We start from the raw sequence: 20,180 nt of genomic DNA on the forward strand, positions 1-20,180 counted from the left end.
AGATCTGAAGTGGGTCTCTTATAGACAGCTTATATATGGGTGTGTTTTTGTATATCTGTTCAGCCAATCTGTGTCTTTTGATTGGAGCACTTAATCCATTTATATATGATATGAAGGTTCTTATTACCATTTTGTTAACTGTTTTTGATTTTGAAGATCTTTTTCTTCCTCTTTTTCTTATGATTTGATGTCTCTCTTTAGTGATGTGTTTAGATTGCTTTTTCTTTTGTTTGTGTGTATCTATTGTAGATTTTTTTTTGGTGGGTCCCATGAGGTTTTGATGTAGCAGTCTATATAGGAACAAGATTGTTACAAGTTGCTCATCAGTCTTAATTTCAAATGTATTTTCAGTGTCCTTCGTTTGTACTGTTCTTTTCTCATGTTTGCTGGTTTTGATACCATTATTTGTGTGTGAATGATTTTCTAACTTTATGAGATTCCCCATTTTCTTGATTCTAAAAATGAAGAACTTTTTTTTTTCACATAGAGCAGTTTCTTTAGGATTTGCTGTAGTGCTGGTCTAGTGGTGCTAAATTCTTTAATTTTGCTTATCTGTAAAACTTTTGATTCTGTCTTGAATCTGAACAAGAGCCTTGCTGGGTAGAGTATTCTTGGTCATAGTTTTTTCCTTTCATCTCTTTAAATATATCGAGCCATCTTGTCTGACCTATAGAGTTTCTGCTGAAAAACCAGTTGATAGCCTTATGGGGGTTCCCTTGTATGTTATTGGTTGCTTTTCCCTTGTTGCTTTTAATATTTTTTCTTTGTCTTTAATTTTTGTGTTTGACTAATGTGTGTCTTGGCTTGTTCCCCCTGGAGTTTTATCTTGTATGGGACTCTCTTCACTTCCTGGACTTGAGTGTTCCCTTTCTCATGTTAGGAAGTTTTTTTTTTTACGATAATCTATTCAAGTATTTCTCAGGCCCTTCCTCTCTCTCTTTTCCTTTTGGGACCCCTACAACGTGAATGTTGGTGCATTTAATTTTGTCCCTGAGGTCTCTGAGACTGTCCTAGTTTCTTTTCATTCTTTTTTCTTTTTCGTGTTCTGTGGCGGTAATTTCTGCCACTCTGTCTTCCAGCTCACTTACTTTTCTACCTCAGTTATTCTGCCATTGATCCCTTCTAGTGTATTTTTCATTCCAGTTATTGTATTGTTCGTCTCTGTTCTTTAAACCTGCCAGCTGTTTATTGAACATCCTTTGTAACTTCTTTGTGCTCTCATTGTTTTTCGAGATCTTGGATCGTCTTTACTACCTTTACTCTGAATTATTTTTCAGTTAGGTTGCCTGTCTTCACTTCAGTTGTTCTTGTGGGGTTCTATCTTGTTTCTTCGTCTGGAATATATTTCTCTGTTGTCTCATTTTGTCTTTAGTTTCTGTGTGTGTGGTCTCCTTTCCGCTGGCTGGAGGATCATAGCTCTTCTTCCTTCTGGTGTCTGCCCGCTGGTGGGTGAGGTTGGTCTGGCGCCTTGTGCAGGCTTCCTGGTGAGAAGGACAGCTGCCTGCCTGGTGGGTGGAGCTGGGTCTTGTCCCTCTGGTGGATAGGGCCACGTTAAGGGGTGTGCTTATAGGTGGCTGTGAGCTCAGTGTGGCTCGAGGCACCCCGTCACCTTGTGGGTGGGGCTCTGTTCCTGTCCTGCTGGTTGTCTGGCCTGAGACATGAACCTGAGTAGGGCCAGGACTTGATGCCAAAATGGTATCAGGAGAGCTCACGCCTGTCAGTATTCTCTCCGGCTTCTGCCACTGGAGCTTCCCTTCCTGCCCCACCATGAATCACAGTGGATCTCCAGCTCCTGTGGAGTTACTGCTCTGTGCTGGGTCCCAGTGTACATGACACCTTGTGTGCGTCCTGCAAGAGTGAAGACTCTGTTTCCTCCAGCCCTGTGGACCTCCTTCACTCAAGCCCCGTTGAGCTTCAAAGGTAAATGCTTTGGGAATTCCTCCTCCTGATGCCAGACCCTTAGGACGGAGAGCCTCTCTCTTGTGGGAGAACCTCTATGATACAATTTTTTTTTTCTAATTTGTGGGCCACCCACCTGGTGGGCATGGGATTTGATTATGTCATGAAAGTGTCCCTCCTGCCATCTCCTTGTGGCTTCTAAAGGCATTTTAATTTGAACGTAGATTTTCTGTGCAAGACTTCATTGGGTGTTCTGGGGAATGGATAGATTTCCTTCCTACAGATTACTCAGTGTCTAGTGGGGGAAGATAAAGAGTGACAAAAACAAATGTCAAGACTGTAGAGTTAAGGCAGAGTGTGAGGAGTGTGCAAAAGTTGTCAGATCCAGCAGAAGTGATGGTTTTATATTCCTCCTGGAAAATCGGAGGGAGCTTAGCTTCTTAATTAAAAGTGATGTTTTTGCTGGAGCTTGATGGATTTGGTAGGCTTTGGGGTGGCAAGAGAGGAGTAGAGTGAGATGTGGAAAGGCTGGGGGAAAGCCCAGGCAGAAGCACAGAGTTGGCAGCACACAGGGTGTGTTCTGGGATTGGAACCTGAATCTAAATGGATTTTAATGCAATTGGGAGAAAATGATAGAGTAGATTGGGCGTGGGTTGTGGAGGGCTTTAAATATAGTGGCCCTTCGGTATATAATGGGGAGCCACCAGGCATTCTGAACAAGGATTGCCTGAATCCAGTCTTGTAAGGATGATGAAGTGTGGATTTAAGGAGGGGTAGTCAGGTAGAGGTTATTGGAGTCGTGGAATCTATTCTTCTTCTGTTTGTTCTGCCACTTTCTCTGAGCCTCTCTGATCTCACACCCATGTTATTGCAATGGCCTGTGAAGTAGTCTTTATTTCCATCTTGCCCCGACAAAGCCTTTCTGTCAGTGCAGCCAAAGGGATCTTTTTTAGACCGTAAATTGAATGTTACACTGCTGCTTAAAAATCTGTCATCCTCTCAATGCACTTGAAGTAGCATTTGAATCCCTTCCCATAGTGTACAAGGAAATCTTTTGCAGGATCTGTCATCTTCCTGTTTCTCACTTACATTCAAGCTGACTTGCTTTCTCACACCCTGGAACATGCCGAGTGTTTTCCAAATCACTTGCTTCACTCAACTGTTGGAATTAGCTGTTCCACTCTTCTGCTCTTGGCTTAGGTGCCACCTCAGAGAGCCCTCTTGGACCACCTCATTCTAATATCACACTGCCCTGTTTAATTCATGATGGTTACCCACCGTGTGTAACTTAATATCATAAGCTCTGTGAGGGCAGAACTGTATGTGTTGTGTTTACTGCTTTACCCGTGTTGCCTGGTGTGTGCGGAGAACCATTTGATGAATGAGCAAGGGGCACAGATAATCTTCTAGTTAGAAAACAGAATATATGGTGAGGGTGGCAGGTGCATACAGAGTTAGTCCAGGGGGCATTGAGGAATGGGGATTGATGTGTGAAAGAAGGGGCTGGAACTAAAAGCTGCAGATTTGGAATTGATCTATTGTGAGCTAATGACTGGAGAGGTGGGAGTGAATTGAGGCAGAAAGTATGTTTGAGAGAACATCCAGGGTAAAATTTTTTTGGGGAAATGAACATTTAGGAAATTAAAAGGCAGAAGAAAGCCAAGAGAAGCAGCCCATAGTTGGAAAGACCCAGGAGACTGTTGTCAAGGAAGTTGAGGGTAGTAAAGAGCTTTGGGTGCTGTGCAAGGATTGGGGAATGAGGAGCAGCAGTGCGTGTTTAGAGATTGCTGGTGAGTTTGAGAGATTCATTTTGGTCATCTGGTTGTAGTGTGATTGGAGGAAAAGGAAGTGGAGGAAGGAAGCTAGGGTTACCATTTGGAGAAATTTTGTGGCAGAATCAGAGGGTGGTGGGGCAGCTGTCTTGCTTGATAGGGTAGGATGTTGGAGGAATAAGAAAATGAGCCAGTGCAGGGCACTCAGTCATAGACGTGTAGGAATGCATGTCTTAGATATTCCCATTTGCATACGTAAGCCTTGAGAGATTGAGAAGCTTCTGGTTTGTGGGTGACATTCCTTTCTGACTGATGAGTGAGGATGGCGTAGTGCAGTGCTTCTCAGACTGAGGTGAAGGGCCAGTTAAAAAAAATTTTTTTTTTTAAAATTTCCACTGTCCTGGAATGATACAGTGTACTAAATATAATACAAAATATCTGTTAGAAAAATAATCATACTCTGGGCTATTGTGGCAATGTCAAATTAAAAGTTTCTGAATGCTTTTAATTTGTCTTTGGTTGTAGGATGGTAATGGTCAGTTTGTGGGTGTTTTCAGGCTGCAGGCTCTCTCAGAGTGGCACTAATGCAGTGTGTGAGGGAGCAGGGGATCCAGCGATTTTTCATGAGTGGCCCATCTGAGTTCTTAGATGGGTTGGTAACTTCCAGGTTATGATCACCCAGTAGGAGTTACATGCTTCAGTTCAGTCGCTCAGTCGTGTCCGACTCTCTGCGACCCCAAGAATCACAGCACGCCAGGCCTCCCTGTCCATCACCAACTCCCGGAGTACACTCAAACTCATGTCCGCAGAGTCAGTGATGCCATCCAGCCATCTCATTCTCTGTCGTCCCCTTCTCCTCCCGCCCCCAATCCTTCCCAGCATCAGAGTCTTTTCCAGTGAGTCAACTCGTCGCATGAGGTGGCCAAAGTATTGGAGTTTCAGCCTTAGCATCAGTCCTTCCAATGAACACCCAGGACCGATCTCCTTTAGAATGGACTGGTTGGATCTCCTTGCAGTCCAAGGGACTCGCAAGAGTCTTCTCCAGCACCACAGTTCAAAAGCGTCAATTCTTCGGCGATCAGCTTTCTTCACAGTCCAACTCTCACATCCATACATGACCACGGGAAAAACCATAGCCTTGACTAGACGGACCTTGGTTGGCAAAGTAATGTCTCTGCTTTTTAATATGCTATCTAGGTTGGTCATAACTTTATGCTTACTCTAGCCAAAAGAGACTCTTATAAACTCTCAGTGTTGTAATCAGTGGTCTTGAATAAGATGTTGGTCCCTTTCCCTTCTAATACTTAAAATTCTTAATATTTGAAGTAAACTGTCTAAACACAGAACACTTTTAAACTATGAAAATTATTGCCTTAAATAGGAGTACCATTAAAATATGAGAACTGTTACCAGCAAGTTGTAAAACCAGGAAGAAGGTAAGAACATAGTCTGAGATTTATGAAGAATTTAGAGCAATATGAGAAAATGATAACGAATGCTATCTCCTGTTAGGACAGTACGTTGAGTGAAAAGTCTGGAACTGCATTTTTCTCTGATGATAGCTGGGTGAAAGTTTTACATCTGTATTTTTTTTCCAGGATATTTTCAGTCCTAACTGATAGAAATACAGCTCAAGCCAGCTTCCACACAAAGCAGGCATTTCTTGGTGTACAAGGGAGCGAGGGACTGGTGGGGTAAAACTGGCGTTTAGTGACCCTCCTGCCAGGATACCATCAGGACTCGCTCTCAAGATGGAAACTGGCAAATTGTGGAGGTGGGCAGAGAAATCCTTTAGTGTAAGAAAGCTTGTTCCGAGCCTGAGGCCAGAAAAGGTAAAATAACACAGTGACTTGAACCCAGGCTTCTTTCTCAGCCTGACAGAACACACTTGACTGTGTGTCTAAGGCAAGGCTGCCATTGTTTAAATTTGACATTTAGTACAGATCTTTGCTCACAGATTTCAAAGGATTTAAATTGAAAAATTATCTTCATGCTTGTTAGCATTCAGCTGCTATTTATAGTTTGTTACAGCATCTCTTTTTCAGAAAGGACTATTTTATTTTCATTCATTCTCCCTATTTTGAGTTAGATGAAAAACTGAATCATTCAGTTATGAAAATTAATAGCACCAAAGAGTAGAATGTCTGTCTTCCTTGATGCTGTGTTATAATTGGAGATTGGACATTTAAGTTTATAATTTGGACTATACTGTCCCTCTCTTAAAGACATAAATATTTAACTCTGAGGGGAAAGGGGGCCAACTGCATAGTCCTAGTACAGTTTAATATTTAACTCCTTTAAACTGAAACATGTGGGCTGCTTGTTAGGTCACAGAAGTAATTTGACATTGCAGATTTTTGTGTCTTGACATTTTAGCTGTGGACTTGACCTGGATTAAGTTTCTGGAGAATTGTGGTCATGTGAGAATGTATAGTATATCCTTACTTCCTGGAAGAAGTACACAGACCCTGACTATGTCTAAAACATGTTTAATATACAAAGTCCAAATTAAAAACAGCACAACATCGTTTAATTTTTCTTCAGTTCTGGGTCTGAAGAAGCCCAGGCTTTATTTTTATTTGCTACAACAGAGTATCTTCAAATAATGCATCAGCAAGGTGACAGGTGAGTGACCCCATGTCTGATTGGGGAATATATCTCTGATCATATTTTCATTTTAAAATGTGGATGTAAATTGAAGTCTGAGTGGTTTGACCTTGATAAAAATGCACACAATTATAGTTGTTCTTTGTCTGGCAGTTTTTACTGGGTGTCTTATGTTTACTATCTCAAGTGGAAGTCCAAACAAATTTTATTTTGTAGTAAAAAGTCTTTATTTCCAAAAGATTGGTTAACCAGAAAAACTATAAACCACCTAACACAAGACTTTGGTAAGAAAGAGATTTCATGTTTCTTATAAATTCCCCCTTGCAAACAAAAAGAATTAACACTTATGTAACAAGAAACATGTTACCCATTCTTATTTATTAACCAGTTGCCTAGTTTTAAGTCTCCAAATTTTGGATTAAAATTTACCCAAATAGAGACCAAACAAGAACATGAGATACTAGGGCGGCTTGTCCTTAGTTCCTTAGGAATTGCCACTCGATGGAACTTCGGTTTTCATGGGTTGGGAGGAAGGATGCCTTTGGAGAGCTAAAAGAGTAGTGTTGGGAAAACAAGCGCGTTCTATATCAGGGCTGCTGCTTTTGTGCAAATAGAAGTTAAACCTCTTATTTCTTTATATTTTGTGCTGCTTTTACAAGGGAGAAGAAAGCAGTTCACTTGAAGGATTAAAAAAAATAATATTGGAAACAATTCAGACCCCCAGAAAGCTCAGGAATGGGAACAGTGGTCCCTCTAGAATGAGGGTGCGAAAAGCATATCTTACTGAGTATGACTGAAATGGATAACAGTTGTAAAAAAAACAAAAAAAGACCCAACCTTCTGAACACTGAATTAGTTTAAAACACAAAAGACAGACCCAATGAGTTTTTTATTGAATAGTCTCTCTCTTAGTTAAAACAGTACAGATTCAAGGCTGTAGCATATATATATATATATATATGTATATCATGTTGTGTTTGGAATATCCTGATGTATTTAATGCAAATTCTTAAAGTAGTGTATTCAAAGCATTGTATGCATCTCATCCATGGTACGTATTTGGATTAAGCACGATAAAGGCCTGCGACAGGAGCAGAAGAGTAACTTTAACAGTAAGTGAATGAGTGGAAACTGCTGATGGACCCAAGTTAGTCAAATGTCCTTTTACACTGATCCTTGGCAGTCAGTCTCCCTGAATTCGGTGTGCTTGTGTTTGGAAGGGGATGGAAAACCATGACCCTCCCTCCCTGTGGTTGTGTCAGAGGACCAGACCCTTGGTGTGGAGGGCTGATGTACGTAAGTTTGACGTCCCACCAGATTTTTCTGCTAACTTGATTCTGTGACATTCCTTTCTCCCTGGATTTGTCTTGGTCTCTGAAACACTCTACATACAAAATTTTATGACTATAAAAACCCTTTCAAGTTCTGAGATAGTATTTTTGTTGAAGGAATGGCTTGGTGGGCTGCAGACAAACTTGGCAGAATATTTGCATAACTGAAAAAAAGGTTTTCTTGTTAGAAACTGTTTTGCTGATTTAAAAGTCTGTGTTGGAAGGTTTAAAAAACTCAAGCCTGGGACTGCTCTAGAGGCCAATTTTGCTGCTGTGGTTCTAGTAAGGATCTAAGATCACAAGATTCCTAAGGCTGGCTTCCTAAGAGAACCCAAAAGAAGGGAATAATAATTTCTAGACTCAGTATATTTTACCTCAGGTGTAAGAACTGGTTATAGTTTTTAAAAAAGCAGCCATCATTTCTTTCCTTTGGAGTATCAGGAACCAGTATTAGGGGTTGAGATACTGGATTCAGAATTTCTCAGTGAAAGAAGAAAAGCCACCCAACACCAGTGCTTCTCCATGTTTGCCAGCTGTTTTCCCCAAGAACTGTTGATGACTGAGGAGACTCAACAAGGGACCCTAAAGTTCCACTAAATGAGAAGAGACAAGCAAACAGTAGTTTGCTGCAAGAGCAAGCAGGCCACAGGCAAGAATGAGGGGAATCTGCTCTCATTCCCACCCAATCAGGAAAGTCTCCCTGCTGCTGTGCCCTGGCACCGACGCACAGGGTCAGCTGTGGGCACAGCTGCCCCTCCATGTTGGGGAGGCCGGGGTCTCTGTCCTGACGCCCAGGTGGATGCTCGAGAGGGACACGTTCTGCTCAGCACAGGTGACTGACGCAACTCACTTGTGCTGGAAGAGGGCCGGCTAAGGACAAGAGAGCAGCCCCCCCATCCCCAGTCTGTGCCCACCAAGAAGTGTACAGAAGGGTGGCCCTGGCATCCACAGGACTACTGGCCGGACCACCCTGCAGAAATGAAAACTAGCGTACACGATTTAAACTGCCTTAAACAAACAAACGATCCAGCCATTGGTACCTCTGGGGGTTTAGAGTGCAGCCCTGGGACACGTGTACCCTGGTTAACATGGATGGACATTGCACGCTCTGATCTCCTTCTTGTCTTTGCAGCTGGTAAACTGGGAGCTTTTGAACCTCTTCTTCACAGTCATGTAGCGTTCCTGGATCCCTCCTCCGCACAGTTTGGTGCATTCTGACCAGGCTGTCCAAGGGCGCATCCTACAGCCTGAAAGCATGAGAAGGCCTGGTTAGGCCAGCAGACATGGCGGGAAGAACAAGGAGACTGAACTCTTGTAAACAACTGTCAAACCTAGGTAGTTGTCCGGACTTCTCTTCTCTTGTATGTAATAATTTGTTGTTTTTAGAGTTCTTATCACGTATGTTAGCTCTTAGGTGATTGACTATTAAAATGGCCTATTAATACTTTGCAGCTCTTCCCCATCAAGGAGCAGAGTCTCCTCCTCCAATCCCTAGAATCTGGGTTTGGAAGTATGACTTGCTTTTGGCCAATGGGACATGAGCAAGGATGGCTTGAAAAAAGCCCTTGGGAAACTTTTCCACTACTGTGTAAACAAGCGTGGCTATCTCCTGGGAAGACCATGTGGAGAGAGGCCCCAGAAACACAGGCGAGGCCATTCTAGAACTTCCAGCCCTACCTGAGCCATCACCTGACAGCAGCCACTCAAATAAGTCTAAGCTAAACCCCGCAAGAATCATCCAGTTAAGTCAATCTAAGTAACTGCCCTACAGAATCCTGTAAATTTCATGTTTTGGAGTGCCTCATTAATGCAGCAACCAGCCAAGGAGCAAGTAACCACTTCCTCTAATGATTTGCTCTCCCAAGTACTTAGCTTCCCTGGTATCAAGTAAACTCAGGTATAATTGATTATTTTTCCCATGTAAATAGACTTGCCTTTCTCAAAGAAAACTTTCCTGATGCCAAGATTAGGTTAGATCTTAAAAAAAAAAAAAGCTTCCATAGCACTATGTATATTAGGTTGGTGTGAAAATGATTGTGGTTTTTGCATTGTTGAGGTTTGTCATTTGATACTGGAAGGCATTCTAATTAGATGTGGTTATGTCATACGTCATTTTAATGCACATTTCTCAGCTTGTTTTGCTAATGACTTATTACTTGCTGTTGCTTTTATATTTATATTAGACTATGGAAATGATATTAGACAAAAAGCTATTCCCAGCTATTGTTTCATTGTCTTGCTGATATTGTGCTCTTGGCTGGGACCAGCTTATTCAGCAGTGACGCCCTAAGTGGGATTTTTTAATGTTCGGCACTCCTTAAGTTGTACTGCATGAGGGGGACACATAAGCTTTCTCCTTGTCTACTGAGAAAATTTAAACCAGTCTCTGTGCTTCCGTTTTTGCCACCTCCAGACCACTCGACACAGGTCTGTTAAAGTCAATCTGTTACTTAAAACCTTCACCTGCAGGATCAAGTCCTCAGCGGCGAGTAGGCCTTTCCTGGTCTGGTCCCTGTCCTCTGTCTGCGGCCTGGTTTCCTGCCTCCACCATACTGTGTGTTTGTCTAGAGCCCACTTACCACTTGAACGTATCTTGTTCTTGGGTATCTCCGTGCCTTTGCAATAACACTGCCTGCTTCCTTGAAACACCCTTCTTTTACTCGCAAACTCCTACAAGACCTGTTCTGCTTTGATATCTGCCTAAACGCCAGCCCATACTTTGGGGCAGTACCTGGAAACTGGTCCCCATCTGACTCCTCCCTCAGCTGTTCACTCCTCCGGCTCTCTCGGGCCTCCCTCCAGCGCAGGTTCTGGATGGATGGATTTCGGAGGCATTTCCGGATGCGGCACTTTTTCCGCTGTACAGTCTCTGGGCAGGGTGTGCCTCCAAACTGAGGCTCCATTTGGATCATGCGGGTTCGAATCACGTGTCCTTTCCCACATGACTTGTTACATTCCGACCATTGGGACCACTCCGTGAGCTCACAGTCAATGGCTGGCAAGACACAGATGGGCATGAGTGTATCTCACATCTGAAACAGGATCTATATACTTAACTGTTCTTTGAATATCTCAACACAAGCCTCTGGGAAATGCAGAGCAGGTACTGTTACCCCATTTTTATGGAAGAAGAAACTGAGGCTCTAGGGGACAGACTGACTATTGAGTCCACATGGTTGGTAAGCAGTGGATGCAGAATTGGTGCCCCAATTGAAACCCACATACTGTGCCCTCTTTATGATTTGAAAAGGGTTTTGGGGGGACTTTAAAGATTAGGTCAGAGCCTTTTGCTCTTTCTAAGCTTCTAGAGTATTGTCAAATTAGCCTCAGGTGGCACAGACCAGCTTTCCACAGCCAAGGACCCTGATTCCCTGAGGGAAGGCACAGCTCACTGGTGCCATTTACCCCTGTGGACTAATACTAAGGACACTGTGACTTTTGCAGTAAGAGCCAGGCAGTGTCTCTTGTTCTCACGTCATCCTGGGTCTTATATATGGCGATTGTCAAAACACACAGGAGTCAGAAACACGAAATTCAGTAGGGAAGGAGCGAGTGGTATCATGGCTTATCATGATAAGAGATCCAGCCAATTCTCATTAAGCCAGCATCTCACACACGTGGAGGAAAGTTAACACCTCTGAGTGATTCTCAGGATGTCTTCTAGGGAGGCAGATGATTCCAAACTGAACTGCTCTGCAATGTGCGGGCCAGGCTGGCGGGATCTAGGAAGAACTCATTTTGTTCATGGTCTACCCTTTTCTCCCTGTGGGAGCTCCGGCAGCTTTCTCATCTATAACATAGGGATAACAATATTTTTCTTATTAGGTTGTGAGGATTGAATGAAGTAATAATACTCTCAGCCCAGTTCCTGGCCCACAGTGAGTGTTCCATAAATGTTCTTTTTCTTCTCCCTCCATTCACTGGGCCCTGTGGATACAGCGTTTTGTTTAAGTTTATAACAGTGTCTCACAAGATTCCAGACCCAAGCTCCGATGAGCTGTGGAGGCTCACACTTCCTACTAGTTATATGGTTTAATTCTCAGAGCAGATGAGGGAGGTTGCTAAATAATGTGCTGAGATTTATACAGCCAGTAAGGGACAGAGCCGGGATTGCAAGGGAGAGGAAGCACAGAGGCTGCAAGTGCATTTCAGAGGAAGCCAGTAAAACAGATCATAGCAAACGAGTCTGACTTTCCACCACCACCGGAGAAGTTCTCTGAGAAGACTAACCAGAAAAATGGGCTCTCTCCTTAGATAATAAATTCAGCTGGTCATAGAGATTTGAGTAGATGAGGGTGGGTATGGGGCTTTTGAGGGCTCTACTCGCTGGCCAATCTTCATATCAGGGAACCACTGGTTTAATGTCCACCTTCTGGTCATGGGTAAATAAAGCAGTCACGGGTGGGGAGGAATAGAATTAAAAAACTTGGAAAACCCATGGGTCAGACTAGCCTCTAAACTGGGGGAGGAGGGAACTACAAAATAAGTTTTATTGAACCTGTGCCATTTTCCATTGAAGTCTCCTGTTTAGACTTAACAGCAGTTTGGGTGTCTCATAGACAGTAGTGGGATTCCCCAACCAGCAGTCATACTACAGGACCTAGCAGTATGAGCAGCGTGCGGGCCTGGTTAAGAGAAGGACAGGTGGCTCCCAGGAGCGCCAGGACTTACGGCATTCAGGCAGCATGCACTTCTCCACTTGCTCCAGCTCCTCATTACAGTCCCCGAGTTCGGCTAGGGACTTGAGCATCCGCTGGCGGGTCCGCATGCCCTTCCCACAGGTCACACTGCAGTCGCTCCACTCGGACCACAGGGACAGCAAGCATGGGATGGTGTCTAGACCAAGAGCCAGGTTTGCCACTGAGAATAGGCTCCCTTTGCTTTCTTTGATCTGGTGCCCCACTACCCTTTGTCCCCCACTCAGGCCCCTTGAGTAAAGTGAAATTGCCCAGTGGGTTTAGATAACCCAAGTGACCTTTATGGAGCCAGGAATGGCTCGGCAAACCACTAACTGTTCTTGTCATTCTCCTGCATCTCCCCTGGCCCAGCTGGTGCTCATAATGTGGCTCTGTTATACGAATACACACTTCCCCACTTGAAACACCCCGAGGGTCTGAATAGGGTCTTACTAGACACAGAAACATTCCACATGCCCCAAGAACCATGCGCTAAAAGATAGGCTCAATGATGTGTTTTTGGACACCTGTGTGCTGAAATCCCTAGAATGTATTTGGGCTCATGTGTGCGTCTCTGTAGTGATGTGTGGGCTTTGACATTTGTGTGCAGAGCAGATGTATTGCTTTATGGGGCTACAGGCAAGTCCAACAGAACAAGAAGGGGAATGTACAACCTGCCTACATGTATAACGCCTGGAAAAGATACTCTGGGGTCCTATGAAAACACAGCTACCGGTGAATGCTATCTAGAGGCCACCAGCTTGCCACCTCAGCATTGTTCCTTCAAAGGAGGTCACTCTGTGGGTCTGGATGATGTCCACACACCCATAGCTTTCATCTTACAGGGGAAGTGCCCTGCCAGGATGGGGGCCCGTATTTCCGCCTGCACCTGCGCAGCCTTGACAATGATACACAGTGCTGAGGGCCTCCATCCTCTCCCCCAGCGCCACCGCCCCCCCCCACGCCCACTCACGGCACTCGGGCATCATGCACTTCTCTGCCTGAGATGTCTCAGCCTTGCACATGGAGCCGTCCGCGGGGCTCATCTTGACCATGCGGTGCCGCTTCTTCATGCCCATCCCGCAGGTGGCGCTGCACTCGTCCCACTCGCCCCACTCGGTCGTCAGGCAGCTGCTGGGAGCTGGGGAGTCCGGTGGCGGCGGCGGCGTCGTGTCAGCAGCCTCAGCCTCTGAGACCCCGCACCCGTCCCACCCCGGCGCCCCACTCACAGCACTCTTCGTTGACCGTGCACTTCTCTGTCTCCTCGGTGGGCAGCGTGCACACGGAGCCGTCCTCTGGGAACTGCTTCACGTATCTCTCCCGGGACCGCAAGCCGGTGCCACAGGAGATGCTGCAGGGTGACCAGGTGATCCACTCGGACATGGTGCACGTGGAGCCGTCTGCAACATGGAGCGGACGCTGCAGCCGCGGCGGCAAGCTGCTGGGACTCGCGCAACCGACCGAGCGAGCTCCCCTAAGGGCAGAAATCTACACGGTCACCTGGCATTCAAGGGGATGTGGGCAACTGAGGATGGAAGACAACGTAAAGAGCACACATTTTTAAACCAGGAATTGTTCTTTAAAGGAAATGTCTGTCTCCAGGTGCATGGAGCACTGAGGATTACTCTTTCACTCGACAATATATTTGAAAGATGTTTGGATGGATAAGAGAGCGATATATGCCTGTTTAGTTCTAAAAAAGGATCAGGGATATGAAGTCATCCGTCCATCCGTTTACTCATGTCAATTAAAATTTACTGAGTGCTTAGTGGTATGTGGTGACTGAGGTTAAAAAGATGTGAATAGTATGGATTTTAATCTCCAGAAAGGGATGGGCACATAAACTGGCAATAATTCTAGATATTGAAAATATGACAGCAGATGTAAGCCCAGGGAATTGGAAGGGGAGAAGCTCCTTGGAGTTCTGGGGTGGATTTCACACAGGAGGGCACATCTGAGGGCACTTTGGTTGGGTGGAGAATATCGGTATTTAAGGTGAAGGGACTGGCTCTTGCAACAACCTGTCCGGAGTGTGTTGTGTGTGGCCCTGGGAGATGAAGCTAGAAAGAAGGATGGAAATCTCAGCATGAGGCCAGCTTGCACACATCCACAGTCACATGTACACAGGAGTGAAGGCTACATGTTGTTACCGAACCTGTGGACAGTGTTGCTAGACAGTGCTGGTGGAAGACAGCTGGAACCCATGTTAGACCCAGGGAAATTCTGACACGTCCTTCAACAAGGATGAACCTAAGGACATTATGCTGAATGAAATAAATCAGTCCAAAAAAAGACAAATACTGTATGATTGCACTACATGAGATACCTAGAATATTCAGTACTTTAGAAGCAGAATGATGGTTGCCAGGGCCTGGGGGTCAGGAGACTGGAGAGTTAGTGTTTAATAGGTCTAGAGTTTGTTTTGTGAGATGGAAATAGGTCTGGAGATGGAGGGTGGTGGTGTTTGCATAATTATGTGTGTGTGTGTGTGTGTGTGTGTGTGTATACGTAATACCACTCAACTGTACAGTTGAAAATAGTTGGTAAATTTGCTGCTGTATACCACCAAATAACAACAGGCATAGCCCAGCCATTTTCCAAACTATCGTTACCACCTGGGAGCCACTGGAATTCCTCCCCTCTGGAGGTGATGGTTAAAGACCTCAGCTCCCCCTGTAAGGCTCAGACTGTCCACCCATCCCCACCATCCTCAGCCCCAAGAACGAGAAAGTGCCTCCAGCCTTGCTAGGGCTGTCACAACTTGCACCCTGCCTGTGCGTGCAGGGTTCAGTCCCCTCTGAAATGCCTCGTCCCGGGCACAGATAGCCATATGTCACTGTGCAGTGTATCCAGGAGAGGTTGTTTAAGACCGTGTCCTAGGAAGAGCCAGAAAGTGAATGACCTGCCAGGGGGCAGTAAGGTCTCTTCAGTTATCCTCAGTTTGGAAGTGGTTTTCTTCCTTCTATAAACCAGCCCAGCCTACCCGTCCCTTCTTACTGCCTTGTTGTGCCTCTGAGACAGTTAAGATCAGAGTACAGATCTGTTCAGGCAGAGAGAGGGTTGTACCTTGGAAAGTGGGCAGCTGGCCTTTGCACAGCAATCAGCACATGTAGCTTCAGCCAGCATGACATGGATGGTGCAGGTGTGTAGTTCAAGCCTGACTTTTTTAAGCCTGACCTTTGACCAGTTACAAGGAAAGAACTGCTGCGATCAGTGCAAAGGCCCTGACGCAAGGGCTCTGACCTGGGCTGTGGCAGGCCATGCATGGATAACACAGAATTAGGGCAAGGATCTAGGTTCAGTCTTGCTTCTTTAAAAGAAATTGGAGGTAAGGCCCAGAAATAGGCAGCTTGCTACCTGTAATTTGTCATGTTTGCTAGCTCTTCGACAACTTGTATCTGTTTTCTTGCATGGGTGGGGGTGGTGAGTCAATCTCAAGAATTCTTTTGATGTCCTGAGACATCTGTGTTCACAGCCCTCAAGGTCGCCCTAGGCAGTCAGTCCCCACTGACAATCTCGTCAGGGTCCTAGTGTCCTTCGGGGGTACTGCCAGACCAGATAGGAGAGGCCGGCGTGGCCAGGTAGGACCCTCCCTCCCTGAACTGCTGTCAGCCAGCTGCTGTGGGGGTGCCTCCTCACCTTCGTCACTGCAGCCGGGGCCCATGCAGGGCTGGAAGTCCTGGGTGTCGGGGCAGGGGACGCTGAGGTCCAGCTGTGCCTTCAGCATGCGCTGCCGCATCCTCTTGCCTTTGTCACAGGTGGAGGAGCTGCAGGCGGACCACGGGGACCAGTTGGAGTAGATGCAGGTTTCGGGGGTGTCATCTGGGAAGAGCATGTGAGATGTTTTCCGTGGGAGCCTGTGGGAGCTGTGGCTGACCCTCCCCATGGACAAGTTCACGTGGGGACAAGAAAATCCCTGCTGGCTGACCAGCCTTGGGGAGGCGGGGTACTCCTGCGATGCAAGCAGCCATTCACTTCCCTTCAAAAATGATACTTTGGCATCCCACTAATACAAATCAAAGTAACCTCATAGTAAGGGAAGATTCTCCTACTGTCCCTTCTCAACATCTGAACACCAGCCCTCACTTTGGCAGACAGCGTTTCCACATGGGTGCAGGCATATCATGGGGCAATTTGGGAAAGCGTAGGCTTTTTCTGTGTTGTTGCTCACCTTCCCAGGATCCCACACACAGTGTCATGATGAGAATAAGGATGGCCAGTGTTCACTCAGCACTTACTATGTGCCAGCATCATTCTAAGAACTTTATTTGTTGCATCAGTTCCTTACCGCAGGAGGCAGGCTCTGTTATTATCCCCGTCTTACAGTTGAGGAAATGTGGCGAGGTGGGCTTCTCGCCCAGGGCCCAGGGAGGAGAGCCCAGCTTGTTCAGCTCCAGGTGCTGTGAGATACCCTGAGCTGAAGCCAGGGCTCTGCCGCTGCCCCCTGACTCTAGGTTCTGGGCTGACTTTCCTTGCTGCAGAAGTGATTGGACCCACTCCTGTCTCACAGGCTAGTATGAGAATCATAGCGGAGAGTCATCTGAGTCCCCGACACGGATGCCATTTACATGACACTTGAAAGGCCTGATACTGTTGAATACATATTCCAGTGTCAAGCGTTCACCATTTCCCTGATACTTTGTGCCTAGCCTTGGCCTTACTTCGATTATATCCCAAGCAAAAATCTTTTCTTAAAACAGGGACCATCAAGTTGAAGGGTTTTTCTGTGGCTTTTAAAACATGTAAGCAAATTGCTTTCCCCAAAGACAGTTTATCTTTTATTTCCAATTTATGTTGTCACCTGCAGTAAAGGAAGGCAGCTTACCTTCATCTTTCTCTTCTGGAGCCAGGTCCGCTACAATATCGTCGACGTTGTCGGGTACAATATTGCACTGTTCCCCCTGCAAAAGGAATTCCGGTTGGAGGGCTCTCGTTAAAGGGTGGACTGTATGGGAGAAAGATGAGAGAGGATATAGAATTGAATGCCCACCCTGTATACAAATCCTAGGCCATGGCAGAGTTGTGGGCCAACTTTGACAATCTGACTGAAGAAAGAAATGGCAGTAAAGCCACAGCTTCCCACTTCCTGACCCATGGCTGTGGGCTGTGCTTAGTCGCTCAGTTGTGTCTGACTCTGCGACCCTTTGGACTATAGCCCGCCAGGCTCCTCTGTCCACGGGGATTCTCCAGGCAGAAAACATTGGAATGGGTTGCCATGCCCTCCTCCAGGGGAATCTTCTCAACCCAAGGATCGAACCCATGCCTCCCGCATTGCAGTCGGATTCTTTACCAACTGAGCCACCAGGGAAGCCCATGGCAGACATTAGTAATTGATTATGGCACTTACCATGAAGCCTAGTTACCTGGAGCAAATCATTTGGTTGAGCGTCACATCATTCCTCCATGTTCATTTTGCTTATTTATATCATAGGAATAATTTGCGTCTAGAAACTCTGAGAGGCCCAGGAATTCCACATCCTAAATATACCAGGGACCCCATGATTCTAGAGCAGAAAGGGGTCGAGTCTCCTGATGGGAGGGGTCTGTGCCAGGGTGAGGTGTAACCCAGTACCTTCCGGGCGATTCTCTCGATGACAACTCTGGCTACTTGAGTGATGGATCCACCCTCTGGATCATAAAAAGGACTCTGAGGATGGTCCAGACTGGTCAGGGGTCGGATTTTCTCCTGGGGAATTGTGGGCTTGTTGGGTGACTGCAATGGAAAAAACACACAGCTGAGTGGGAAATTAACAATTTGATATATGATCAGAACAAAACCTTGATAGGAACTTAACAAGTACAACTGTTATTTGTATTCATAGAATTTGGTTCATGCCATGAGTTATGCATGGACATTTGTAGATCTATACTTTCAAATTCTCCCGTGTACATAGTAGGATTAATCCCAGATGAAGATGCTAAGTTTCAGAGAGCCATTTCCAGGTCGGAAATAGCTGAACCAGGTTGGCCTGAATCCAGAGTTCCTCCTACTAGACCAGGCATTGGTGAATGTTTGTCTGCAGAGGGTCAGGTGGTAAATCTTTTAGGCTTTGTGGGCCACACCATGTCTGTTGGAATGAGTTAGCTCAGTTGCAGTGAGAAAGCAGTCCCAGACAACATGGGATCAAAATGTGTGAGACCGGATTCCAAAGCTCCAGGTTTGGCCCCAAACCACAGTTTACCAATATCTGTTCTAGATTGTTCTACCCCTAGTTTTCTGATGGCTCCAGATTTTGATGCAGGTGGTGTGCTGGCCGTATCTGAAAAATACTGACATTCATGGGAGAATCCAAACTCCTTAGCCTGGCCGTCTGGAAGCCTTGGGAATCTGGTCCGGCTTAATGAACATCATCTTCCTTCTGCTCCCCCTTCTCTCTCTGTCTCAGCCTCTATGCCTTTTGCCTGCTGTTCCTTCACTTATCTCTGAACCTCTCTTTAGCAGACCCCCTCCCTGTGCTCTCCTGAACGTCTGGACAGGCACTTCCCAGAGCCTGGGTCACACAGCTTGTGAGTACATGATGATGGGACCCTGCGGGGCTCCCCTGCTGGACTGTGAGATCATCTGGCTCAGAGCCTGAGCCAGCCTCGCCCCCGAGGCCAGGCCCCAGAACAGGCCTGGGCAGGCAGCAGCCGCTCAGGGAGGGCTGTCACTCGCCACTGCAGGCACGCACCTCATAGGTCACCCCGCTGTCGGTGCCCGCGTCCCAGGGAATCAGGTCCTGCACCACCTTCTGGACCCAGCCGCACTCTTTGGTGCACAGATCCTCTGCGGACAGGCCCACGTTCCAGTCGGGGCTGGGGCCCATCATGGTCAGGAAGGACATCAAGTGGCGCGTCCTGTCCACTGAAAATTCCGCTGAGGGTGCTGCTCTCCTGGAAACAAATACAGAGACTGTCACTTTTGGGGCCCTGGGGGTGCACGCTCTGAGGGATATCTGGGCTAAAGGATGAGAGGGAGAGAGAGAAGGGGGATTCTTGGTCTCCATCTTCGGCCATTGCTGGTTTCTCTCTCCGAGCCCATCCATTGGCCATGCATGGAGGGAACCATATGCTACCGCCCTATCCAGTTTTAATGTGTCTTCAGCACTTAACTACTGTTTTATTTTCTTATGTGTTTAACTGTTTATTGACTATCATTCCTTTTTGGAGTGTAAGCTCTGGGATAGCAGGGATTCTGTCTGCCTTCCCCATGGCTTTATTTCCAGTGTCTGGCACAGTGTAGATGCTCAACCAGCGTTACTGAATTAAATGAATGAACAAATTCTATAAGCTGCGTGTGCACCCAGCTGCACTGGATGTGAGATGAACGTGACAGACAAAAACTGCACAATGGTGCCCCAAGCCTTTCCTTATACATTCTCAGTGATGCCTCAGAGCAGACCTGGGGTAAGGATTGTTGACCCCAACCTGTGGATGGGAAAGCTGAGGCTCAGAGGGTTTTGTTATGTGACCTGTCCAAAGTCGCAAATGGCAGAACGGAGACCACAACCCAAGTCAATCTCAGTTCGAGGTCTGTGTTCTTTTCATCACCAGTTTCTAAGTTCCCTTCACTTTCACTTTCTAGAGCTACACTGTGCCATCAGGGGGACATCTCCCCAGCCTGCTGCCTCATTGCCCTCCAGAGGCTGCTTAGAGCAGGGCACTGCCCTGGCACCAGAGCTCACCCATCACCTCACAGCTGGTCCCCAGGCCGTTTCCTCCAGTGGGTGAGCAAGGACCCAGTTATAGAGCCAAAGACCTTTGGCTGATGGCCCGCAAGCCATGAGAGGCAGTTCTTCAACCACCATCCCCTCATGTTCCCAAGAAAGGGGTCCTAGGAGCGGCCAGAGCTGGATGAGACCAAGAAGCGTGGTGGGAGAGCTGTGCTCACTCAGCGCACACTTCGTGGCACAGCT

At 46.4% G+C, this 20,180-nt stretch overlaps 1 protein-coding gene across 1 annotated transcript in view; it reads right to left on the reverse strand.

Annotated features, from left to right (window-relative positions):
* Positions 1 to 6,199: 6,199 nt before the first annotated feature.
* The window catches only part of SPON1 (spondin 1), a 349,778-nt gene continuing 335,797 nt past the window's right edge, over positions 6,200 to 20,180 (reverse strand). Inside the window, exons 8-16 of the mRNA XM_055423333.2 lie at positions 18,957 to 19,158; positions 17,858 to 17,998; positions 17,111 to 17,186; positions 15,925 to 16,107; positions 13,515 to 13,685; positions 13,259 to 13,426; positions 12,281 to 12,445; positions 10,341 to 10,604; positions 6,200 to 8,856 (exon numbers count right to left, since the gene is read on the reverse strand). Of these exons, the coding sequence (XP_055279308.1) occupies positions 8,693 to 8,856; positions 10,341 to 10,604; positions 12,281 to 12,445; positions 13,259 to 13,426; positions 13,515 to 13,685; positions 15,925 to 16,107; positions 17,111 to 17,186; positions 17,858 to 17,998; positions 18,957 to 19,158 (1,534 nt within the window). The 3' untranslated portion in view covers positions 6,200 to 8,692. The remainder of the gene's footprint in view (positions 8,857 to 10,340; positions 10,605 to 12,280; positions 12,446 to 13,258; positions 13,427 to 13,514; positions 13,686 to 15,924; positions 16,108 to 17,110; positions 17,187 to 17,857; positions 17,999 to 18,956; positions 19,159 to 20,180) is intronic.

The sequence above is a fragment of the Moschus berezovskii genome, chromosome 14 (genome assembly GCF_049115385.1).
Source record: "Moschus berezovskii isolate FMDL1 chromosome 14, NW_MosBer_1.0, whole genome shotgun sequence".
NCBI lineage: Eukaryota > Metazoa > Chordata > Mammalia > Artiodactyla > Moschidae > Moschus > Moschus berezovskii.